The 27047-nt window shown below is 47.0% G+C and overlaps 1 protein-coding gene across 3 annotated transcripts; it reads left to right on the forward strand.

The window, feature by feature from the left end:
- Positions 1–4182: 4182 nt before the first annotated feature.
- On the forward strand, positions 4183–25858 carry LOC116944219 (uncharacterized). Of its 3 annotated transcripts, none has more exons than XM_032957734.2 (10): positions 4183–4292; positions 6298–6522; positions 10060–10188; positions 11551–11591; positions 11987–12047; positions 12644–12771; positions 15059–15111; positions 17642–17752; positions 19095–19212; positions 25142–25858. In XM_032957734.2, exons 2-10 carry the CDS (start codon positions 6351–6353, stop codon positions 25187–25189), a joined length of 861 nt encoding a protein of 286 aa, XP_032813625.1. In that variant the 5' UTR covers positions 4183–4292; positions 6298–6350; the 3' UTR covers positions 25190–25858. The 3 variants fall into 3 exon arrangements, with proteins under 3 accessions (XP_032813625.1, XP_075924360.1, XP_075924361.1); XM_076068245.1 differs by lacking the exon at positions 4183–4292 and adding an exon at positions 6000–6156; XM_076068246.1 differs by lacking the exon at positions 4183–4292 and adding an exon at positions 6000–6156 and having other exon boundaries at positions 17645–17752.
- The last annotated feature ends 1189 nt before the right edge of the window (positions 25859–27047 follow it).

Consider the following 27047-nt stretch of genomic DNA (forward strand, 5'->3'; position numbering starts at 1 on the left):
TCGGGTCACTTCGACTGTTTTCACGATACGATAATTAATTTACACGATATGACGATTATCGCGATATCGGTTTCCACATACGTTATGTAATTGTGTTTGTATTGCGATCACTGCATTGGTGTACTTACCAGTCAGAATAATACAGAATAATGGCAAGTTCTTCAACCGCAGTTCACCGAGAAACAGAATTTGTATTTCGACTGGAGGAATCCGATGAGCTATGAAGCTCTTTTTCACACGCCGATGTCCAAGATAATATTAGGCTGCCTTAATGAAGTATTTTCATCAGTGCCATTTCCCAATGACTGTAACGTTTATAATGGACACGAGGCAGTTAATTAAACTAAACATTAACCACGAAAATATATAAAACATTTATTTAAAGCGTTGCAAACCACTCATTTATTTGTGTATTTACGGAATTTAGAACTGTAATTATGTATGTGTTTGTTTTTCCCTGTATAGTACGTTTGATCAAGATATAAATTGCGAGTACTGAAATTTTTGATTTAACGGATGGTAATCGCGATGTGACGACATTTAACGAAACGGACGATTTTTGATTTAAAGCTTTCGTGACTGCAGGGATTCATATTCTTGGTTCTTTCGGTAAAGTCACGTAGAAGGGAAACAATAACATAATAAAAATATAAAACAATAAAATTATCACGACGTTTCGACTGCAACACAAGCAATCATCATCAGGTGTGAAAACCACAACAAGAAAATGTTTGTTGTGGAACCACAACAAGAAAAAATTTATGTTGTGGTTTTCACACCTGATGATGATTGCTTGTGTTGCAGTCGAAACGTCGTGATAATTGTATTGTTTGATATTTGTATTATTTTATTGTTTCCTTTCTACGTGACTTTACCGAAAGGACCAAGAATATGAAACGGACGATACTTATTATCGTGGAACTTGTATCGTACGATGATATATCGTGGTATCGCGATATCTCAGCAACGCTAATATGTATAGTTTACACATGGAGTACATATGGAGTGAGTTCAACTGAGTCGCAGACGTACACTTGGAGGAAACACATTTATTTAACTCCAACACATGGGGTAACTTCCCGTTAACAGGATAACAACCTATGGTGGTGACCACCAGGCTAACTACACTAATTACAACGTAACTGGTGAAGTTAGCCAGGTGGTGACCACCAGGCTAGCTACACTAGTTACTACGTGACTGGTGTAGTTAGCCAGGTGGTGACCACCAGGCTAACTACACTAGTTACCACGTGACTGGTGTAGTTAGCCAGGTGGTGACCACCAGGCTAACTACACTAGTTACAACGTAACTGGTCTAGTTAGCCAGGTGGTGACCACCAGGCTAACTACACTAATTACAACGTAACTGGTGAAGTTAGCCAGGTGGTGACCACCAGCCTAACTACACTAGTTACAACGTGACTGGTGTAGCTAGCCAGGTGGTAACCACCTGGCTAACTACACTAGTTACTACGTGACTGGTGTAGTTAGCCAGGTGGTGACCACCAGGCTAACTACACTAGTTACAACGTGACTGCTACTACGGACTGGGACCACAGCTCGGGTCCAGGTCCACGTGTTGGAGACTCTGTAGGACGTAGAACGTTGACGAAGGCTTCTTCTAGGATGAACAACAACGCCGGTTCCTTTGGGAACCCGGCTTATATTCTCTGTGGCGTGGCTGGCTCCGCCCTTGGCCACGACCACCTTCCAGAATCCTCGGGAAGGATCTGGATGCTAACCACGTGACCACCCCTAGCCCTCACTTGGGGCCCCTTTGTAGACTTAACAAATTTGACCTCAGATCTTCGCTCATTTACCAGCTTCACATTCCCTATTGCCGTACAAAAACCGGAGGAAGGGCCTTTGCTATTGATGCCCCCAGGGTCTGGAACGCTATTGCCAATAAACTGCAACTTGAATCACTACCTATGAGATCTTCACTCAAAACTGCTCTAGAGGAGTTGTACACCCCTAGCTGCCACTGCTATTCAGTGGCCTAAAATAAAATAAAATGCTTCGCTCCGGATGACCGCTGCAAAGTATTATCTGTATTTTGATTAAGTGTGCTGATCTTAAAGGTGTATTAAAAATGTAATACTCCGACTAATGCTCCTGTTGTTGTGGAGTGACTCATGCAGCCAGCTATGGCTCTAGGGTTTGGTGTTGCATGTTATTTATGTAATTTATTGTAAAAAATTCGGTCACAGTCCCTATGATCACTGTTACATTGCATTTATGGCTTTATTTTGGTGATTTCGAAAAGTTTTTTAGTTTGGCCATGTTTTTGTTTATTGTAGTACGGAGTTAGACTGATGGCCTTAATCTTAGTTGTCTTGTGGTTGTTGTTGTTTGACTTGCATCCCACTGGGATTTTTGCACACAGCGTTGGTGTACGGTGCTATTTCAGGAATATGTTGATGTTTTTTTCCTGGATTTTCTGTTTGCACAGTCACATAGTCACTTTAAGATGTTTTCTTGTTCATGTTTTAGTTTTTTGTTTGTTGCGGTTGCACCCGATTCAAGAGCCGAATGGCTCACAGGGCTATACCAAATAAATGGAACTATGAACGTGTCCTCTCGGGTCAACCAGAGTGCCATGGCCTTTAGGAACCTCATTCCTACGGCCGGCACTCCCACACCCTGTCCTGTAGGGTTGGCACTGCACGCCAAGCGCGGTGCCATCTAGCGCTGTCAATCAGCGCTCACCGGGCGCCTCTAGGGCTGGTACTACACCCACACCACTGTGCTATCCGTGATGGTGTTACACCGCACGCCGTGACTCTCTAGGGCCGGTACTACACCCACACCACTGTGCTATCCGTGATGGTGTTACACCGCACGCTGTGACTCTCTAAGGCCGGCACTGCACAGTGTCACCCCGCGTTGTCACTACACATACAAAAGTGCTCGAAATGCAAGCTAAATGGAAACCATAAAATCAATCATCACTGACTCCATGTGCTCACCACGAGGTCCACACACAACACGTGTGACCAACTATTATCGTAATGAATTGCCAATTACAATTCGATAACAACGGCGCATCATAGCCAGAACACTGAAACCGACACCCATCCCCTTTGGCTCCCTGTTCTGGCGAATATTCTTGCAACCAAATATCCGCAGAGATTTGCAAACTGAAAGGGAGTTCGCACGTTGTGTTGCCAACTACAATCACCACCACCATCTACCCATCAACCAAGACCTCACCAACGTCCCTCGCCGTCACCAACTCAAGTTTCTGGGATGGATGGCGCTGCTGTCACCATCCCTAGAATATCACCCAGATGCGGATGAACGCCGGGCAACGAACAAAGAGTGGAAACAATGCGCACGTCCGGAATAACAAACACCTCCACTCGAGACGCAAACATCATCGCAACTCCAGGCTTTGACATTCCTCCTCCACCTCCTCCTCGAAGACACCGGAGTTACCATCAACTGCATCAGAACATCAACAGGCCAATGCGCACATCTCCAACGTCAATGTAAAATTAAAGACTCAAAACAGGAGTGCGATTGTGGCCATGCAACCCAAACTATGGATCATATAAATTTCGATTTAAAGCTTTCGTGACTGCAGGGATTCATCTTCTTGGTTCTTTCGGTAAAGTCACGTAGAATGGAAATAAAATCATTTTATTTCATTATGTTTTATTTTTATTATTTTATTTCCATTATACGTGACTTTATTGATCATATAGTTAAACCCACAGTAAGTCTGCGCTCTTTCAAGGGAGGAATCACAAAACTACACGAACTTTCCGCTCCTGAAGCACCCTCTCATAGTGACTAGCAGATCTCGACATTGGCAATTAACTCCTGAACCACATTGTTGCCATGCGCAACAATAGAAACATATTCTTGGTTCTTTCGGTAAAGTCACGTAGAAGAGAAACAATAAAATAATAAACACATGTTTTATATATTTTTTTGTATTATTTAAAAAATATGTTTTGTATTTTTATTATTTTATTGTTTCTCTTCTACGTGACTTTACCGAAAGAATCAAGAATATGAATCCCTGCAGTCACGAAAGCTTTAAATCAAAATAGACACAGTTAATTGGCCGATTAAGCTAAATAATTGGCTAACGGGCCAGCGAATGATTGTTGATTGCTCAAGCACTGATTGTTGATTGACCAGCAAGTGATTGGTGATTGAACCATCAGGTGGAGTGGAGGTGTAAGTGGAGGGAATAACAGGTTTGGTTCAGCTGCCGAACAAAGACAAACTTGTGTGTGTGCTGTTTGCTGGAATCGTCCTGCCCAACTCTGGAACCAAACCGGGTGAGTTGTTTGTTTTGTACGGGGTACAGACGTGTGTAACTGCAGTTTTCACGTACGCCACATTACAATTGCATAACTGTCAACCCATACGGGTTATTCTCATATTCTTGTACAGGGAAATTGAGTTTTCAGGTCCATACGGCGTTACAGCCGTTTCAGTACGGGCAAACTTTGTTTTGTCTTTGTGTTTCTCGCCTTGTGATGGGACTTTATAGGATGAACGTTGAGATTTGGAAGGGCACGGGGTGACCAATGAGGTCTGAATTGGTCTGTAATAAGGTAGGGCACTGTTAAGGGGTTGACAGGTATGCAATTGTAACTTTCTATGTCCTCAATCGGGGATTCATTTAGGACTGTATAAAGTATTCCGAAATGTTGCTTAGGCTGGTCTAAGCAGCAGGCGTTAAGGCACCACCACTCGAGGTGCAAGGTACATCTATCCATAACCACACACCCCTTATCACTGCCTACCTTGTCACAGACCCTAAAGGACACCCCGTGCCCTTGATAAATCTCAACGTTTAACCTACAAAGTCCCACCACACAAGGGAGAAACACAAATTGACAACAAACGAATGTTTTGCTCTTAGCGAAACGGCTGCACGCCGTGTGGACGTGAAGAATCACTTGAAGATGTTTTCTTGTTCACGTTTTTGTTTTTTTGTTTGTTGCGGTTACACCCGATTCAAGAGCCGAATGGCTCGCAGGGCTATGCCAAATAAATGGAACTATGGAACTATGGACTCGACGTCCCTGTACAAGAATTACGGGGTAAACCGTACGGGTGGACACGGTATGCGTTATCCTTCACGTGCCCTGCTCGTCTAAAGGGCGTCCGGGCCAGGGCACAAACATCGGGCGAGGTTAAATGGGGGCGACGGCCTGCGTGGAGCAGTGGATCGATCACGGCTGATGATGATGACGGGCTGTGGTTGCGTATAAAGACACTTGGGCACTTCACGTGAGCGGAACGTTACGATGTGCACCACTTGTCACGTCGACATTTAAGCCACAATTCTGCTGCCGCTGCTTGCTAGCGGCCACCTTGTAGTCGGGAATGTTGGCTCAAGTACAGTGCAGGGTGGTCCAGATGTCTTGTGACACCCCCCCCCCCCTCCTAACATTTTTCCCTCTTTCCATGTTTACTTTCTCTTTTCAAATAAAGTTTACTTTTAACGTTTTTTTAGAGAATTAAACGGTAGTCACAATACGTCTAGGAGCACCCCATGTACAGTACTATATACTGTAGAACTATCCATAATAATGTATAAATGTTGTACCCCCACCATATTGAATAGTTCTAATTAGGATCAAATAAGAGGAGATTGATGTGGTTGGTGTGCCAGCGTAATAAGTGCGAATCGACGTTCCCCGGCACCGTCTAAGCCGAAATGGAAGCAATTTCTTGTCCGTGGTTCGCAGTGTTCACCACCTTGTAATCGTTAACAACAACCACCACCACCACCACCAACCACGATGCAACACCACTACTAAGCAATGTTCTTCACCAAATTCGCAGATTTTGAGGGTGCGGTGGAGGGGGGGGGGCACTTTAGCCGAGAAGGCATCACCAGTGTTGCCCGGGTAGTCACACATTTGAAACCATTGCGATGATGATGGTGGTGGTCGTGGAGCGGTGTTTTCACATTTGTCTATTGTTATGGCCCAGCGGGGCCTTTGCTATTTGAAGAACTCACAAACTGCTCGCAGAGAGGCGAGCTGATGCGCACCCAACGCTTTTACCTGTCGCAAACCCCCTTCTATCAGCAGTGCCCTACCTTATCACAGACCAATTCGGACCTTATTGGTCACCCCGTGCCCCTTTATAAATCCCAACGTTCATCCCACAAAGTCCCATCGCAAGGTGAGAAACACAAACAAATAGACACGCATTTTTTAAAACTAAGTTTCCCTGTACAAGAATACGGTTAAACCGTGTGGGTTGACACGGCATGGGCACGTGTAACTTCTACATCCATGCGTGCGTGTTTGTGTGTGTGTCCAGCCAAGGCGCACGCTTTAATTCAACCAAACCAACCAAATCTTCAACCCTCCCCCATGGCTTCCCGATGGAGAACGAAGACCTCGGGTGGGGCCCGTAAGTCTGGCGGCGGCGGCGTGAGAGCAGCCGGCCAGGCGCGCCCCTCCCTGGGGCCCGCGGGCGAGGGCCTGGACCCCGCAGACCGGCGGGACAAGCTGGAGGTCTTCCTGCAGGACTTCGACAGGGAAGGTGCGGGGGGGGGATTGGCAGCCGTGGTTCTGTGGCTTGGTGATGGGGGGGGGGGCAGCCCGTGGTTCTGTGGCCTGGTGATGGGGGGGGGGGGGCAGCCGTGGTTCTGTGACCTGGTGATGGGGGGGGGGGCAGCCGTGGTTCTGTGGCCTGGTGATGGGGGGGGGGCAGCCGTGGTTCTGTGGCCTGGTGATGGGGGGGGGCAGCCCGTGGTTCTGTGGCCTGGTGATGGGGGGGGCAGCCCGTGGTTCTGTGGCCTGGTGATGGGGGGGGGGCAGCCGTGGTTCTGTGGCCTGGTGATGGGGGGGCAGCCGTGGTTCTGTGGCCTGGTGATGGGGGGGGGCAGCCCGTGGTTCTGTGGCCTGGTGATGGGGGGGGCAGCCGTGGTTCTGTGGCCTGGTGATGGGGGGGGGCAGCCGTGGTTCTGTGGCCTGGTGATGGGGGGGGGGCAGCCCGTGGTTCTGTGGCCTGGTGATGGGGGGGGGGCAGCCCGTGGTTCTGTGGCCTGGTGATGGGGGGGGGGCAGCCGTGGTTCTGTGGCCTGGTGATGGGGGGGGCAGCCGTGGTTCTGTGGCCTGGTGATGGGGGGGGGGCAGCCGTGGTTCTGTGGCCTGGTGATGGGGGGGGCAGCCGTGGTTCTGTGGCCTGGTGATGGGGGGGGGGGGGCAGCCCGTGGTTCTGTGGCCTGGTGATGGGGGGGGGCAGCCGTGGTTCTGTGGCCTGGTGATGGGGGGGGGCAGCCGTGGTTCTGTGGCCTGGTGATGGGGGGGGGGGGGCAGCCCGTGGTTCTGTGGCCTGGTGATGGGGGGGGCAGCCGTGGTTCTGTGGCCTGGTGATGGGGGGGGGGGGCAGCCCGTGGTTCTGTGGCCTGGTGATGGGGGGGGGCAGCCCGTGGTTCTGTGGCCTGGTGATGGGGGGGGGGGGCAGCCGTGGTTCTGTGGCCTGGTGATGGGGGGGGCAGCCGTGGTTCTGTGGCCTGGTGATGGGGGGGGGGCAGCCGTGGTTCTGTGGCCTGGTGATGGGGGGGGCAGCCGTGGTTCTGTGGCCTGGTGATGGGGGGGGGGGGCAGCCCGTGGTTCTGTGGCCTGGTGATGGGGGGGGGGCAGCCGTGGTTCTGTGGCCTGGTGATGGGGGGGGGCAGCCGTGGTTCTGTGGCCTGGTGATGGGGGGGGGGGGCAGCCCGTGGTTCTGTGGCCTGGTGATGGGGGGGGCAGCCGTGGTTCTGTGGCCTGGTGATGGGGGGGGGGGGCAGCCCGTGGTTCTGTGGCCTGGTGATGGAGTTTGGCAGCCCGTGGTTCTGTGGCTTGGTGGGGAGCGGGTGGCGTGTTATCGACCCAGGAGGAAAAAAAAAAACCTCCCACACCCCGGTACACCACATCCAGTATTATAACACGTTGGATAGTTTTTTGTTAGATCGTGTGTATATACATATAAATGTGTCGTTAAACCCGCCACCACCCGACACAGCCAATTAGTAATGGTCGTCATGTAAACAGAACGAGGCACATCCTGTATACAACTTGCCGTGGCTGCGGCTACGCGGCACAGATTACATTATCCCGATTATAAGACGCAATCTTTTTTTCTCTCCTCGCTTGGATCTTTTAAAACGAACGTTGCGCGTATTGTATGCAATGTCATGTGTGGTGAACGTCTTCCGCAACGTGCGTGGCCGACCGTGCTCGTCGGAGGTGCGGGGGGTGGGAAGGACAACTAACGAAAACACGACAAGCCGTTCCTAAATAAATGAGTTCCCAATTTATACTTATAATGCGGTAGGAGTGGCTGTTAGTGGACATTGAATCCACAGGGTGACCGATGTGGACTGCCTCCTCACCACCGCTGGTGAACAATAGGCCAAGTTACATCCCCCCCCACGTGGGGAATTTTAATTTGTCGAAAAGTTACCCAGAAGCACATTGTCCCCCCGTCACGTGTCGGAGATGAATTGGGTGCTGACCATGCTATGTAACAATTGGAGTGAAGTGTGGTGCAGTGGTTCTAGCTCATTGCGTCGAGTTCAAATCGCATCAGTGGCAAGTGATATCTCAACTGGTCTTAGCCCCCCCCCCCCCCCCCAGCAACCCCGCACTGACCAGCTTGGTGAAGTATGGTTAAATAACCCCCACAACCAACACAGAATCAGAGGCGTTGGTGCACCAGTGGATTTGTCAAAGTGCTTTATTATTATATAACAGTTAATTTCTCGACGAGGCAGTATTGTTTAACGTGTGACATTTTGGTTCACAGGCGATTCGATGAATTGTTAAGATTTCTTTTTGTGTCTTGTGCTACTGTCTCATTCGTACAGCTGTATTCGTTCAATGAGCACAAATGTAACATTACCATATTGGTCAATTTCGAATATCATTCGCAAGTAATATTATTTACCCCCCCTCCCCCCCCCCCCACTATTTTACGGGGGTCGTGCACCGCCCTTTTTAACAAATTCACTGCTGGACGAAGGGCCCTCCCCATCCCTTCAGTGGAGGAGGTTGTGTTACCATCCCACTGGTCACTGCGGGTTGGTGAAAGCGGGACGCATAGACGTGGGAGCGTAATACAGCACAACAATGGGGTATACTCTTTGGTTCTATTGGGTAAAGTCACGTAGGTAAAAATAAAATAACAAAAAAAATCACGACGTTTCGGCCACAACACAAGCGGCCTTCATTAGGTGAAGGGACGAGACTGTCTGGAGGACAGCGCTGGAGTGAGAGAAGCCACGCTTAGATCACGACCTTCCGCTAAACCGCCGACTGGTTGCCCACCACGTGGCCCACGTCCGCGACGAAACCTTTCGCATGACGAAATATTGTGGTGGTGGTAGGGGTGTTTTCGGTTTTTTGTGTGGCTCATTTGTGAGCACACGTACCGGTAGCGTATCTCTGGCGACCTCTACTGCTGGTGGCTCCTTGGCTCTGGATTCTTGCAGGGCCGTTCAAGCGGCCGGTAAACTTACTACAGGTCACAATTATGCGGACGTGCGATAGGTGTACCATGGCCGGGTTAAACCGCAGCCCCGCCGTGCACTGATAAGGGGGCTGTCCATAAATGACGTCACGCACCTGGGGGGGGGGGTCAGACATTTGTGACGAGGGGGGGGGGGTTGAGAAGTGACGTCACATCAAAATGCGCAACTTGAAATATAGAATTGTTATAACAACACTCCTACAACATCAGAGTTCAACGCCACATTAAATACACACTACAATGACAATAGTTTAAAGCGATTTGAAGCATGTTTTATTTTCAAAATGGAAATATTAATTTTTTTTGGGGGGGACAGAGCTTTGTGACGTCATATTTGAGGGGGGGGTCTGACTTTTTGTGACGCCGTGTGACGACTGGGGGGTGTCAAAAATCGTCAAATTGCGTGACGTCATTTATGGACTGCCCCTGATGCAGACGTTGGTGTCGGCTGGGCGGTTTTCGCGTCTCGTCCCCTCCCTCACCCTGTGTGCCCCCCTCCCCTGCCACCTTGTGCCCCCCCCCCCCCCCCCCCCCCCCACTGCATGTCCGTGCTGCAACACAAAGTGTTGGCTCGGAAGCAGCAGATCCAGACCCTGACCAACTCCGTGCTGGAAGGGCTGAACATGTGCTACTCGCTGCGCATCACTTTGCTGCCACCACGCGTGCGGGCCATGACCCTGCAGGAATTCAAAGGTGCGAACTTCTCAAAGTGTAGCGAGTTCATGGTCTCTCGGCCTGGTCGCGAATGACTGCACGAAAAAAAGAACCCACCAGCACGTGGCACCTGTTCTGCACTCAAATTTGGATGCGGTTCAGCTCTGGGGCTGACAAATGTGTCGGGCTTTTGCTATCGCGCGATTGAACATTATTGTCTGTAGCAGCAGGGGCGAGGTGAGATAAGTGCTGCAATCTACTACGTGCAATCAATCAAACTATTGCTATAGTACCATTCGTGCAAAAGATGCAATACAGAGTGCTTTATAGGCAAAAACACTAAGTGAAATTGTAGGCCAATTAAAATCGCATTAACAAATTTCTAGCAAAGGTATAATAAAAATAACACTCAGAGAATCCTAATTAAAAGCACGTTTAATCAAAGTTAGTTTTTAGATTTATTTTAAAAGTGCTTAATGATTCTAAAGCCCTCAGATCCCCTGGCAGGCTGTTCCACAGGCGAGGAACTGTAATACACCAAAAGCCACTTCTCCCTAGTTTTTGGTCTAGGCCTTTGGGATGACTAAAAGACCGATACCAGAGTATCTGAGGGATCTTGTTGGTTAATTTCTTAAAAGCATGGAAGACGTATACAGGTACCAGATAATTCAACGACTTTATAAACAATAAGAATATTTTAAAATCAATTACATGACTGACTGGCAGCCAGTGCAAAGATTGTAAAACGGGTGTTACACGTGGATGCTCTTTCTGGTTTTCGTCAGTACACGTGCTGTTGCATTCTGAATTAGTTGCAGTATACTTGTTAATTTCTTCGGGAAGAGCATTACAGTAGTCGAGTCTGCTGGTGTCTTGAAGGCATCTCAGAAGAAGTAGCGGTGATATCCACTTCCGCAGGCCATTCTCTACACTGGAAGAATCTCGCTTTGCTACGAGAGATCCGAAATGGATTCTTTGTCTTGTGGCGTGAAACTGATTGGCCAAATCATTGGGATAAAACTGGGGGGGGGGGGAAGATTAAAGATAAATGATTATCCATAACACAGGTTTTTTTGGGTTAGATCGCGTAAATATAAATGTGTTAAACCCACCACCGCCCGACACAGCCAATTAGTAAGGTTTGTCACATAAACAGAACATGGCAATTTGTTATTAGTACAGCACACCGGTTGTGTTAGAGAGGAAAACCCACGACGTTTACAATTAGAGTACGACGTTTCGACAGTAGTTACAACCAGCATCCTCAGGCGACAGCCAGATTTATATGAAATATATACATTTCGTTGAAATTATTAGCTGAATTACCTTAAATTACTCTGGTTCTTTCGGTAAGCTTCGAATCTAGTTTGCCTTAAATAGTATTCTCCTGTCTGCCTACAGCTACGAGTCTTGGGAATGAGCAATTGGAGCCTCCACTTGAGGTGAGGCCCCTCCCATCTACAGACTAAACTATAAACTATTTTTTTATTTGACCAGGTAAGGCTCACCGAGCTATATAGCTTTTTTTTTTAAGCAACCTACCGCAAATGATAGCTCAACAAAATGTATATCATCCAAGTACTCTAAATGCATGTTTCTAAATGTGGAGGGGGAAAACCGGAGGACCCGGAGAAAAATCTACGCGACCACGGGGAGAACATGCACACTCCAAACATGCAGGTGTCAGCTTCGGGATGGAACTCGACAACCTCTTGTAAACCAGGCGAGGTAGTTAACATTTCTTCACCGTGGCGCCCCACCATGTGTATGTGGTTTAGCTGTTGCGCTGTCGTATTTGCCCCGCGTGTGTGGTTGGTTGTCTTGTGTAATTGAGCAGGAACTGCTGGAGGCTGATCTGGTGCTGGACAAGGCGATGCGGCTAAGGGGAAAACGCGTAGGTGGGTAGGGGCGAGCCCCATGGAGCAATGTTAGCATGGGTCCCTAGGTCTTGGTATATGGTCCCTATATCTTCGCCTGGGTTCCTAAGTTTTAGCATATAGGTCCCTCGCACCTACTACACCGGCTTTCTCCGTCCTTCTCGCACATTCTACTCGCATCTGTCTTCCTCCCTACTCCCTCTCCAACCATTCCTACTCCCATTCCTCGCTGCCTCCAATTCCACAAACCTCCGTAAAAGTCTTCTGTTCCTTCCTACCTTTCCAATCGACCCATTTTTTTAGCTTTTTCTGTCTGACCCTGAAGCCACTGGTGACTTCACCTGTGTAGATTGTTGTGTGATATCCCCTCGTGTGTTTGCTTTCCCATGCGAAAGCAGTGAAAAGTTCCACCGGTATCTAACCTGCTTCAATCAAGGACATTGATTATTTTATTTGAGGAAGCCATTTACTTTTTAAGGGACGGGGGGGGGGGGCAGTGGTGCCGTTGTGGTTCGTACACACTGCGCGATTGAACCTGGTGGACCTGAGTTTGATTCCGAGCCCCCGATCCCCTTAACGTATGTTTTTAAAACGAACCAAAAAAACCCATTGTCCAGGCGGTGTTAAGCTGGCGAAAAAAGTGGCGGTGCAGGGATCGAGCGGAGGAGCGACCGCAGAAGAAGAAACGGAGAAGCTTGCGGCCCAGGAGGGATGCAGTCTGCGCAAGAGAGGTTCTTCACGCAAGGTGCCACTGCCCAAAAGCGATAGAAAACTAAACTTTGTTTTATGTTATGGCCCACTGAGCTATATAGCTCTTCTTCAGAATCGACATGGCCACAAATGATAGCTCGACTAAGTGGCTTATCGTTGTGTGGAAATTTATAGCAGCCAAATATTCTAAAACGCTGTTTTCTAAAAATATGGAGGGGAAAAACCGGAGTACTTAAAATCTACACGACCGGTTCTGGTCCTTCCCTAGGTCTGCTTGGCCTGAAATTAGTTCCTCGTGTGGTGTGTAAACATCGCCACTAGAGCAGTAAAGGTAGCCCGACGTAGTGCTGGCTACCCCACTCCCTCGTGTGCCCTGCCGGCCTTCATAGGTGCTTGCTAAAAACACTGCCGCCATAGTCTGTTCAAGCTATATGGGGGATCTTTGTCTTTTGTACTTGTTGATGAACTGAATTAAATAAAAGGTAGTGGTGAAATTACTGCTAATTAATTTCACGCTTAATCATCATTGAGCATCGTTGTGGGATTGGATTTTTTTAAAATAAATACTTCATGATGCTACTTGCATTCTCCGCAACGCTCAGTGATAATTAATTATCGAGCATTGTATAATTTTCCACTTCTAACAGAAATGGTCCTTGCCATTTTAATCACCGAGTGGTTCACCAGCATTGGTTTAAGCAAACCTGACTGAGACACTGAATGTCCAAACCGGGTTCAAAGTTCTTGTGTTGAGCCAACGCTGTTGAAAAGAGAAGGCCCAGTGTGGTTGGAGAGACAAATATGGGAAGGAGTTGCTAATATGTTGTTAATTCATTGTTTAAACTGTTGGTCTTCAACACTGACCAATAGAATGACTAAGGCCCGCTATTATTGTTACCCTCTGCCTCGCCAGCAATGAATGTAATTCCTCTTTTTTGTTTTCTTTCCCGAATCGCTCGGAACATTCCTGTTGCGTCATCGTGCGGTAAACGCTGCTTCGCATGATGCATTGTGCGAACGGAGACGGAGATCTCTGGTGTAGCCCTGTTGGGGCAAGTTCTATGAGCGAGCACCTAATGAATGTAGTGGTGGTGGTTATGGTGTGGCCAACACCAAGCCTAGGCCGCCTTTGTCTCCCCGGTGCCGGTATTTGCACACTGCACCAGTTTCTTCTTTTAAAGGGCTAGTTGACCAGAGGCGAGATGCGGTACCGCTTCAAGTTTTATGCCAACGATGTTAGTTGTGGCCGGGAATGGATCTCTCGTCGATCGGTGCATTTGTATTGCAGCGCACCAACCACTCCGCTATCGGGTCCTCCCCCATCGCGGCGTGCGAGACTTGGTATACACGACTCGCGCTACGTGGGATGAGCACCCGCTGCACGTGATGCGTCGTGTGAACACGTGCGCAAGTGCAGACGCACGCCTCTTGTGCACTGGAAGGAAAATGTTCCACGCGCGTCTGACCCACTGCCTGAATTTAAAAATGTGCGTGACCCAAGTGTTTGATTTCAACCATCTACCCACTACTCATTGTGCTACCATTTAATGTATAGCTCAAGGAAATGTGGTGGCAGGTGTACATGTGCCTATGTGGTGGGCGAGTGTATGTGCGATGTAAGTTGTGTGTGTTGGGGTCTTTGAAGGGAAAAGTATGTGATGGGGTAGATGTGCGTGTTTTTTGGGGGCGTATGTGTGGTTTAAGTATATAATGGAATGTGTGCTTGTGATAGTGTGTGTGTGTGTGCATATTAAATGTGTGGTATGTACATATATAATGCGGTGTGCTGTATGTTTGTAGAAAGTGTGCAATGGTTTGTATGTGATTGATGAAGAACACATCCTGGGTGAATGATTGGGGGGGGGTGGGGGGAGGATTTGTGTGTGGTGCGTGGCGAGCGGTAGCGTGATGCGTTACGAACCTGGTGGACCCGTCTTTGATTCCCGCTCCATGGCCAACGCCGGTCTTGATTATCTGATCCGGTCCTGGGCCTCCCTTAGGTCGAGTTATGCCTCGTGAGTACCTGGTCCAGTGTGTACATGTTGCCACTGAGGAAACGCAGGCAACCGGCGCTGTGGTGCTGCCCACCCACCCCGTTGCGTGCCGTGCCGGCCTTCATAAGTACTCACGAGCAGCCTTTCCCCGAACAGTCTGTTAAGGCTAAACGGGAGACCTTTTTTGTGTGTGTGTAATGTGTCTGTGTATGTAGCTGTATAATCGAGTGTGGTGTATGTTCTGTGCACGTATGTATGTTGAACCTTTCGCACCATACATAGCCAGCAGTGCTATTCGGAGGTGTGTGTGTGTGCGTGCGTGCGCAGCTCCCTGCTGACAAAGTTAAGGCCTCTCTTGTCACCAACCCAAAGAAAGAAAGGTAAAACGCCACACGCGAACGCCACCACCTCCCAAAGCCCCCATCACGCAGCGTAGGGGCTCGACGTCCAGCGAGCGCGCTCCCCGAAATGTAGCGGCTGGCGCACTGGCTGGGGGACATCTCTGCCGGGGTGTGAGCGCACGTGGGCACATGCCTGCCTGACATTCTGTACAGATGCCAAGTGCTGAGAGCCAACATTCACAAGGCGGGAGATGGAGAGAGAGGGGCTGTGTGTTTCTGCTGTACGTTGCGTGGTGGAATCTTGGTTGCTCGTGTTTCGTGTGCATTTTATTGCTTGCTGACGGTTTCGTGGCGACAGGCGGTCCAAGACGCACGCGGCAGAGCCAAAACTGTCCTGGCTCTAGGCTTAGCCCTGTGGCCTGGGCGCCGAAGAGATTATGTTGAGTGTTCACAGGGACGCCCGCACTTATGTTCATGCTATATTGATCAACTACTGCTTGATGGTTGAAAACTTGAAATGCAATTCTTGAGCCAGGGTTTCATTTTCAGCCGTTGTAACATAGCCGAATTGCGTTTCTTTAATCACATTTATACAATGGGTTTTTCTACACTTGTAGTGTGTTCAACTGAGTCGCAGACGTAGACTTGGAGGCAACACATTTATTTAACTCCAACACGCGGTAACGTCCCCTTAACAGAATAACAACCTATGGTGGTGACCACCAGGCTAACTACACTAATTACAACGTAACTGCTACTACGGACCGGGACCAACAGCTCGGGTCCAGGTCCTCGTGTTGGAGACTCGTTGAACGGAGAACATAGACGAAGGTTTCTTCCAGGATGAACAACAGCGACCCAGGTCCCTCTCGGGACCCGGCTGATATTCTCTGCGGCGTGGCTGGCTCCGCCCTTGGCCACGACCACCTTCCAGAACCCTCGGGAAGGATCTGGATCCCAACCACGTGACCCCCCAGCCCCCACTTAGGGCCCCTTTGTAGACTTAAGTGGTCACGTGCCCTCTCGGGTCAACCAGAGTCCCATGGCCTTGAGTAACCTCACCCTACGGCCGGAACTCGCACACCATGTCCTGTAGGGTTGGCACTGCGCGCCAAGCGCGGTGCCATCCAGCGCTATCCATCAGCACTCACCGGGCCCCTCTAGGGCCGGTACTACACCCACACCACTGTGGTATCCGTGATGTTGTTACACCGCACGCCGTGACTCTCTAGGGCTGGCACTGCAAAGTGACATCCCGTGATGTCACTACACACTGATTGGTGATTTGGGCTGAGACTGTAAAACCGTGACGGGCAGCTGCTTCGATTTTCTAACCCAGGACTTCAGCGGTGCCAGCTCGGCGCTTTGACCTCCCGAGCTACCCGGCCACCTCCCCATGTGTTACTTTAAGTAAGAAACCGAGCATCAAAACGTCGAGGATGATGTAGCCATTTTTAATAAACCCAGACGCGAAAATGTCATTGCCTGACTTCACAAGAAGAGTCTTGGCAGGAAGTTCGGGTGGTGGAGGCAGGGGGGGGCAACTCTACTCTATACGGGGGCATTCGCGTGCCCAATAAACACAACGCATTCCCACATAAAGCTAAGAAGTGGAGCAATCGTGAATGTTCTGCTGTTGCAACAGAGATTTTAAGTTAGACGCGTATAGCTTGCCGCAGCCCTGCAATTTCTTGCTCGTGCCTCCTGCGGGCAGAACAGCTTGCACCACGAGCGAGAGCTCGAGAGGCCCTCCTGTAGAGGCATTTGGCCAAATTGTCTACGGCTGGACGAGGTGAGAGTAACCCCCACACTTTAGCCCACTGTGCGTGAGCTGCTGATTGACTCATTTATGGTGCACCCATTCTATTGAGCTGGGTGGACATAAGTTGGTGGGAGAAGGGGAGAGGAAATTTAAGTAACCCGCACCATTGTTTAAACTGCCATGCCACGAAGAGACTGAACAGGCAATCTGGATTGCAAGTCGGTCCAGTGGACTAACCATTTCACCGCGCTACAAGGCTTGCATCCCTTTTGTAGCTTGGAAATGGCCTTATTCCATTTTTATAAAATTATGGCTTTTAAATCTGTCAGTGCTTGGAAACACCGTTTACTTGCCCTTGATAAAACATTTGCCTGTCATGCAATCAGTGTAACACTGCCCCTCTCTTGCCGTAAAGGAATACTGCACTTTAACAAATATGCAAGATGATTCCTCGTATCTGTGACCTTACCTGCAACTTGTATTAACTGAGAGCTGTAGGGTCGCGAAACTTTTGTTATCCATGGCCCTATTCGTGTATATCATCCCCACTGCTTTGTGAAATCCCCTCCTATTATCTGCATTTTTTTTCACGGATGATAAGTGGAGCTGATCGACGCATTCATCCTCTTGTCTGTGATTTTTTTTTTTACACTGTGGGTAAGTGGAGTTAATTCATAAAAGTTCGTAAATAATCAAAGTAGCAATACATATTATTTTTAGTACATAGCACTGCAGATAATAGGAGGTCTGCACATGTAAAAACAAAAAGCAGATGTATTTTCAATGTTTCCATGCCTTTATTTTCAGAAGCTCCCAGAAAATGTACAGTGGTTACTCGACTGGGAAATTTAAGAGTGGACTGCACAGCAAATCGGCGTCATCATTAGGGGTGCACACACCACCTGTATTTGATCCCAGGTAAAGGGTGTGTGTGTGTGTGCGCGCGCTCCCGTGTTATGGAGCGTGGTATAACTGTTCGTTCAAAGCCCCTTGATTCCGGTTTGTTGGGTTTGATTCGCAATAAAAAGGGCAGTGGAATGCAGTACAATCGCTGCTTGGCCTGGGTCAGCTTCTGTCCAAAATGTGCACCTGGTGTGGTGCTAACATTGGCACCGGGTAGACGATAATGGCTGGGAATAATGGATGATAGTCGGCACCCAAATAGCCGAATTAACACACAGGCTTTTGGGAGTCCCAGCCTGGGTCATTGGCTTTTGAGGCTCCCCCCCCCGCCTCTCATAAAATGTAGCATTGTGATAAATCCTATAGGTAATTTTGTAATTAAAACCATAGCATCACTGTGTGTTACTACCACTTATGTGCCAAAAATTGTGTTCATTTAAACCACACCGCCAATTAACACAATTGGCTACATACTGTCTGAAAGAAGTTCTACATACATAACTCGAACTAAAATAACAAATAGTTTTTTACATTGGCCATGGGTGGTAGTAAAATAGTCAAGGCGTGGGGGGGGGGGGGGGAGGAATTTTAATTTACAGAGGGGGGCTCCACAAAATGATAACAGCCCCGGGTCCACATAAAGTATAATCCAGCCCTGGTCCTACCCGTGCGATCTTTACTAGGTACTCTTAATAAGACTTGCCCCAGCAGTCTACACAACTCTCAATGGTTGGCGAAAGTGATCTTCGGTCCAGTTTAGATGTAGTGGCAACTTTTTACCTGTGGCACACGACGGCTAAGGGCGTAAAGGATATAGTAATGCACTGGTTAAAAGGATTTGGCGGAGACAAGACGGGGGATTAAGAGGGAAGATGATGGAAAAGAAATATAAAAATGGAAACTTAGAGTTGGAAAAGATGAGGATAGGATGGAAGAGTCTGCACAAGGGCCTCAATGTTTGTGTGCATGGGGTGTGGTGGGAGGGGGGGGGGGGGAGATTCAGTGGGGGTGGCCACACAAGTCGTGATTTACGGGTGGCATGAGCTGTTTTAGATAAACAAGTTTTGTGTGTGTGTGTATTATATATATGCGGCTAACCTATTTCTACTCATTTCACTATATGCGGTTTTCATTCACTCGTGTGTGGCTTTGCGGTCTGACGTTAGGACAACAATGTGTGTGTGTGTGTGTACCGTGTGCGCTACTCGCCAGACGGCTGCTCTCGCGCAGTTTCACTCTTGTGCGCCCTTTTCTTGGAACGCATAGAGCAAGGGAAACCTCCCTTGATGTGTTTATTTTCAACAATGACGAATTGATGAACGATCACTGCGTGCCCTTTGTGCATGCCGTCTGGAAGGTTGGCCCGTACGCCCCACATGTACAGAACGCGCGCGGGATCAAAGCTCCTGCGCGACTCCATCCGATTGAGTGGCACCACCGTGGACAATGGAGAAGGAAAGACGGGCATGTCACAGGTGAGATCGCTCAATTCCTCCACCTGTCACGAAGCGATTTTGTGGTGTGGTGCCCGGCCACAGCATCCATTTGTGCTTTGCTGACATTCATAGGTTCTCACTTGTAGCATTTTCCACAATTTTATAAACTACATGGGGAATCTTTTGCCTTAGTGCAAAAATACCAGTGTGTGATTGTATGCCTAAATAGTCACGTTTTTTACGGGTGCATATATTGCAATTTGGTTATGTTTGATAGTGTGTGTGTGTATATGGTGGGGAGCGGTAGTGTAGCGGTTAGCACGTTGCATTACGAACCCCGGACACCAGAGTTTAATTCCCGCCGCTCATGGCCAACACCACCTAACGGTTACCTAAACTGGTTCTGGGCCTCCCCAGGTCGATTCGGCCTCATGAGTACCTGGTGCAGTGTGTAAATTTCCACTAGCGAGACAAACGTGGGCTCTCATGGTGCTGACCACCCACCCCCTCGGCCATAATGGGTGATCACGAGCAGCACTTGCCCAAAAAAGTATGTTAAGGCTATATGGGAGAGCTTTGTCTTTGTGTGTGTATATGAACCAGAGTTCTATACTTGGCAATGGGTAATGTCAATGTTGAGTGATACCCTAAGCCACTGCTGGTTCTCCTCTCCACTCCTTCACCAACCTGCACTGGCCTGCGTGGTGGTGAAGTAAGATCAACCAACCACCATGAACAACACTGGGACGGATGTAATCACTGGTGGAGCCAGTGGGGGTGGGGGGGGGGGGGGCGGTGGTACGTGCCCTCCCCCAATGATCTGATCGAAATCCCTAATTTCGATCGGATCATTGCGGTTTTAGTAATAAATCGGCATTTTGCGACCCCTACTGCCAATGTGTAGCATATGATTACGTGCCAGGGACCCTATGAGATGATAGGACAATAGTCTGAGTCCATAATTGGCAATAAGTAACGGCAAAGCGGTTATAAGTGACTCACAGAATTGTGCGCAGTTGCGTATACAGTACACGACATCCCTGAAGGCATTCACCTTCAGCAAGCGCGATGCCAATCACACACGGTTCGAATTCGACCCTCGATCGATGGCTGTGCCAACGCCTCACACGCGTCGAATAAAAGGCAAGGGACAAGTCCTTGCTTGCAACTCCTATCATTTTTCATTGCTGGAGGGGGTTGCCCCCCTACCTGAAAAATCCTGGCTCCACCATTGGATATAATTCAGCACTCCATGAATAAAGGGTTGCAAATTCTCTTCTCGTGAGCCTCTCCAGGACGTAATAATAATTTCCAGCACTTCTCATTCCACTGTGGGGTTGAAGGCCTCTCACTATCCTGTTGGGCAATGGAGTTATTGGACCATACTTTGCCATGCTGGTCAATTGGGATTGGTGAAGTGGTGTTGGAGGCCATGACTGGTTCAGATATCACTTGCCACTGATGGCAACTGCAGCCATAAATTGAACTCTGGTCGCCAGGCTCGGTGTAGTGCACTAACCACTGCAACCACCTTTCCACCAGCACATCATATCACGGTCAAATATTAATCGCACAGCATTCAAACATCTTCTTTGGTTCTTTCGGTAAAGTCACGTAGAATGAGAATAAAATAATAAATTGATAAAATAAAATAACACAATAATATTCTCACGACGTTTTGGCCACAACACAAGCGGCCTTCATCAGGTGAAGGGACGAGACTGTCTGGTAGGACAGCACTGGAGTGAAAGAGCCACGTTCAGATCACGGCCTTTAAGCTGTGTGAGAGGAACAAAGCGCCTTGACAAAGGAATTAGCATATAATTTAGCATTGAAATGGCTGAATGATTAGCTTGTGACTGGTCACAGAAATAGTTATGTTAAAAGTTAAAGCATACACATCCGCAGAGGCACCCCTTGACAATGGAATTAGCATAGAATTTAGCATTGAAATAGCTGAGTGATTAGCTTGTAACTGCTCACAGAAATAGCTACGTTAAAGTCAGACCATACACATTCACCGAGGCACTTAGTACAAATCAAACAGGAGAATTTAGCATTGAAATAACTAGGCGAATTTAGCATTGAAATAACTGAGTGATTAGCTAGTGACTGGTCACAGAAATGACTATGTTGAAGTCAAGGCCTACACATCTGAGCTATTCACAGTACTATATAGTGAACCAATAAAAAACTAAAATATAAATTACCTTAATGTTATCAATAAACTCTATATTCTCCCATCAGCTAAGCTACCAACAATAAGTCGTTATATATCACAATACTATATGGCGAAAAATGGGTGGATTCTTACCCTCAACTTTAGCACCACGGATAGCTACGGGCCCCGTTCAGACGGACGAGTTCGTCCATGGTCGGAACAGAAGAGGGGGAGAGAGACAGCTGCGAGGCGCTATTATACTCCATGTTGTAAAACCATACCATTAACAGTTTACCACACATTCCCTTCTCTTCCGCCTTGCTCATTTAAAATAATTATTTTGTAAAGAGCCATGTTTTGAGGCCCAACAAACTAATACAAGGTCATGAGAATGAAAGATTACTCTCATTATTCCACTGCTGGATGAAGGCACCCCCCCCCCAAAACTGCCATGGTCCAGCGATGTATAATCCACCAGCTATTACCTGCACACGAGTTCTACACTCCATCTCGGACACATTCAAACCCTTGGCTGCCACTCCACCGTTAGTCTCAACCATCGGCCGGTATCCTTTATAACGACGTTTCCTGCCCAAGACTACCTTTCCTTAACGGTTTAAATTACGTCATTTAACCTTCTAAGCTTATCAAATCCATGTTCGTCTTTCAATGCGATTCTGCGCACAGTGTCGGAGATAATTTGACCAAAAGTTGTCGCCAGACCCGTTGCTCCATGATGTGTCCTTGTCTCCAGTTTCTTTGACCTATTTCTTGTTTACTTCTGATCTTCGTACATTGTTGCATCTAGTTCAGATGTCGGCAACCAATTTAACCAAAAGAGCCGTTTTTTTTCGAAATCGGAAAAAACCCTCAATATTTTAAGAGCCGCAATGCATGCGAAATAACGCCACAAAGCAGCTCCTTAAAAAGCTACATGCAGCTCCGGAGCTGCAGCTTACCTTACCCCCTAGTTGTAGTGCATGTGTTCGTGTGCAAATTTAATTGTATGGGTTTATCAAACCGCTGGCTAATTACGCGTGGGTTATCTTTCGGGTTAAACTGCTTCCCTGGCAGCATGACAGGGGAGGAGCAAAGCCTCTGCCAGAATTTCAACCTTTTTTCTTAAGCGAAACAAATTGCACGGGGCTATAATTGCATATAGAATTGCACGGTCTGTAAATTACACGTAAATTATACACAAAGCAGACAGTAGGCAGGGATGGTACTTACAACATTAGCCCACATGGATTCTTTGCATAAACATACCTGTCAACCTTATCAGTGCCTACCTTATGACAAACCAATTCAGACCATATTGGGTCACCCTGTGCCATTATAAATCTCAACGTTCATCCTACAAAGTTCCATCACAAGGGAGAAAAACAAATAAACAAACATTGCCCGTATTGAAACAACTGTACACCGTATGGACCTACATTTTCCTGTACAAGAATATGGGTAAACCGTATGGGTTAACGGATATGCGTAAGCTATGAAAGTATACTGAAAGTGTCCGTAGAGAATTGGAGAAAATCGGCGTTGATTGGTAAACCTAATAGTGTTTGCAATAGTTTTTAATGCCATATTGTCTTGCTGTCTTTGAATTCAAATTTAAGTGCCAACCCAGATGGTTTCATTTGGCTTATTACACGGGTACATGATTTCCTTAATTGCCTAAGCAACCATGATGCTGTGAGCAGTTAAAACATTTGCCATCACTGGCCACTGGAGCCCATATTTATTTAAGATAAATAATGATCAGAAGACCATTTTTTAAAGGCTGTTTTTTGTTGCATAAATTTGTCGCAGTTAGATTGTTGTGTGGGTGGGGGGATTTTTCAAATTCTGCCTCGGGTGCATGACTTGGTGCCGAGATCTCCTCGGCAAGATGTGAATCGTATGACCATTTTGTAGCGCACAGCTGGTAGGTTGGCAGGGGGCCCAGGCTTGGCGTATTGAACGCCATGTGGCTCGCAAGAGGGACTCGTGTTGCGTCCACGCCAGCGGCCAGCGTCCCCTGAACCCCTATCCGAGTTTGTGCAGCAAGCCAAAATTATTTATTTACAACTGCACATTCTCGGTTGACTTTTTTTGTCGTTGCATATGGATTGAAACTCCTAAAACAAATATATGGACCGTTGAACTTTCACAACCTAATCTGATTGGCGTCCATTTAAATGCAGCTGCCTTGGATATTTTTAACATGTTGTTTTCTGAACACGGTGAATTGTTCGTTTTGTACGCAATGTGAAACCGCGTTGTGCCACCGGTTCTAACCCTCGGGTGCAAAGGAGACAACTACCTTTCGGTAAATCCAAACAATTAAATTTGCATACATTATTTATAAATATAATAAAATATAAGTAAAGGAAGTGGTCGAGAAAAAAATCATGGAAATATGTTAATTGTAGGAATAGCTGTTTGGCGTTTTACAAAATTTCCATACTTGATTTGAGAACCAGACAATTTAATCCACGGGCCAGAGCAGATACAAGTACTACCTTAGTTGGCAAAACCTAAATGAATATAGATGTATTTATGTGGCTAATGAGAGAAGTATTGGATAACCCACTTTTTAGATCCATTTTTGATATGCAAGATAACTCATTTAAAATAGTCGTCACATCATTCACTATTGTTGGCCACATAAATTATAACTATTTAAAGTTTTATATGCTGCTACCTCGGGTTGTGCAGACAAATGCAATCTATGGTGCATGTTCGTGGACTAATTTGGCTTTTATAGTTTTTGACTTGTCCAGTGTGGACCTGGTGAGCATTATCCCCTCTGTTATGCACGATTGGAGTTTTTCAGGGTGCTCCGTTAACTCTCACACGCAAAATATTCCTAAAAGGCATCTACCAAATATCCCAATACAGGACCTATATACAAAAAGTCAACTCCAAAGATTCTGTGAGGGTTTCTTTTCATAGATGCATTACATTTTCACATGGATGTAAGAGATCTTTTTTGGAACTATTGGAGCAAGTATTGCTGAGAAAAATGCTAAACTTGATGTATGTTTAATCTTTTATTTAAATGTGACTTACATTTCTGTTTTTTGGAATGTCTCCTGGGTGCTGTTGTGTGGTCTACGGGGTAAAAATTGCATGAGACAGGCTCTCATTGGACACTTACAAAGGAACTGCATTTGTTGGATGTTACCAAGATGGATGGTCAGATGTTTGAGAAAGTGGTACAACTCATGATGATGGGACGCACATCCAATATAATTACTAACAGCGTGGAAAAGTGTATTTCTCTTCAAGTGAACAGCAGCCCTTGTGCAGTGTTGCAAGTCCATAATTATGTTGAGTCATCAGTGTGCCATGTGCTGGCACTTGCTGTTCGTTTGAATTGAGAGATACATTACATTATAGGACGATGTGGAAAATGAAGAGGACTATTTTTCAGAACTTTTGCAGCAAAGGGAAAAATAATGTGAACAAAATTGGTAACTGCTCGTATAATCATCAGCCATGATCATTCCACTGTTCGATGAAGGCCTTCCCAAAACCATCGCTAGCTCTAACAATTCTGCAATGTAATTATCCACCGACCACTTGCATGCAAGTTGATTCAATCGCTCCTATCTCTCTTGTGGCTTTCCTCTCTGATGCATTACACCCCTTGGTAGCCACTGCCATCATGAGCCATACATTTATATATTTGCACGATCTATGTGTGAAACAGCAGGACACGAATGAACAAAAAATACATGAATATAATTATTCAAACGCAGCCTATTGTCACTTTGGATGTTGCCACACGTGATTTTTGTACGTTTGTGTGTGCGCGTTGGGCAGGACAAACTCTCCGTCCTCTGCCAAAAGCCTGGCTCCAGTCAGAGCTAGCCAGCACTGGGCCCATGGCCACCTGCCCTGTCCATGCCTTTCTTGGCTCGGCTGAAGATGAGCCAGGAGAAGGAACAGTTCTTACCCTCAACCACCCCCAACCCACACCACCTTACCACACCCCCCTCCAACCCACTCGCTGCTGTTGGCCTCTGTTTTTTTGGACCCTTGTGCTCAACTGGTCCGGAGAGACATGCAGGAGTGGAATGCAATACCATGAAAAAACGGCTGGTGAAGGAGCACTCGCAATTACATTTTGTTCTCCGACTTCCTGCCTTGTAATTATTTTAACTATATTACGTGATTTAAAATTAGAAGTGGTAACACGATAACTGTTGGTGTGTCCGTTATAAGTGTTGCGTTACTTGCTCACTTTTGTCTACAAAAGCAATTTTAAGCAGGTTGTGAATGCGAACAATATTTGAAAAATGCCACTACACTTGAAAAATATCACTGCGGTACTCCACGAAGCAGTGCAGTTTTGCCTGGAAGGCACTTGATCACATCGGTCGAACGAAAGTGGGAAAAATGCTTGAATCATTAACCATTTCCCTACTTTGTAACACTGCTCCCTTTCTGTTTTAATTTCAAGTGTATGAGATTTTGGTGTTTTGTTGTAAGCGATCGAGCGTGCGTGTTTTTTGCATATATACAAATAAAGGTTTTTTTTTTTAAAAAGTGTGAAACATTGATGAATCCAACCCAACTCTAATCGCTGCTGCTATCTGTATTTTCTCGAAGATGCCAATGGGTGGTAAAAATCCATCTAAACAATAGACTTGTCTTTGGTAAGTCACTGGTATATAGCAAAAGTAATTGTACGAAGTCCTTACTGCAAGGGAGCTGTTGTGCAATAGTTGGCACACTGGATTTACAATTGATGCCATCTTCTAGCACTGGAGTTGAAACAATGGGCAAGGTTCTGAAACCTCCCTGGGCCTCAGTCCACCCAGTAGTATAAATGGAAGGACAACCGTATTTTGGCAGGTCACGTATGATGGGGAGAAAAATTGGAGTACCCACACTACCCCAACACGACTGGTTCAGTATTTAAGTCGACCATCTACCCTCTAGAATTCTATGTGTGGAGACTTTAACCAGCAATAAATGTCACCATTCACCTTGCCACTTCGAGGTATGTGTGCGGTGCTTACTCTTAACTGATGTAAAGGCGGCAGCTGCTGTGTGGCTGCAGAGCCAGATATTAATAAAGCATTTCGCTATATTTGACAAACGCCCTTAGCTGCTGTATTACTGAGTTTGTTGGGCTAAGGAGATGTTTCTGACGAGTAGATTGTTTCGGCTAGCATTTACTCCAGTTTTTCGAAGGGATTTCCAGATTGTCAGTAGATCACGCACTGCATTAAGTCTGGCTCAATACGTGGAAATAAATGACGTGGTAAATAAACCTTCGTTTCTACTTAATTTCCTGCACTTTTGAATTCGCAATTACAGTGGGCTACACGAGTTGTGAAGAAACTTATCTCTCCTGTACCATGCCTTTTTTAATTCCCATATTCAGTACAATGTATATCCGCCCTAACCAATTAACCACTCTCGGTGTATTATTTGTGCATTGTGAAACTTGTCTGAATAAATGCTCAATCCCAAACTTTTCACGTACATTGCCTCCCGTATTTCTATTCTCGTCTACATCCGCTTGCAGCTGACGTACGGTATTGAGTTTTTCCATGTTTAAATAAGTTTAGACTCGTCGTCCAGTAACATTTGTGCATGGTGTAACTTTAAGCCCAATAGTATTTGCACATGTGCAGTATTCGTCACTGGCTTTTCGGTAAAAAAAAGATGATTAACCTTGATTTGAAGCTTTCGTGACTGTAGGAATTACTCTTTGGTG

Source organism: Petromyzon marinus, chromosome 20 (assembly GCF_048934315.1).
Source record: "Petromyzon marinus isolate PM22_M1 ecotype Great Lakes invasive population chromosome 20, UKy_Petmar_22M1.pri1.0, whole genome shotgun sequence".
NCBI classification, from domain to species: Eukaryota; Metazoa; Chordata; class Hyperoartia; order Petromyzontiformes; family Petromyzontidae; genus Petromyzon; species Petromyzon marinus.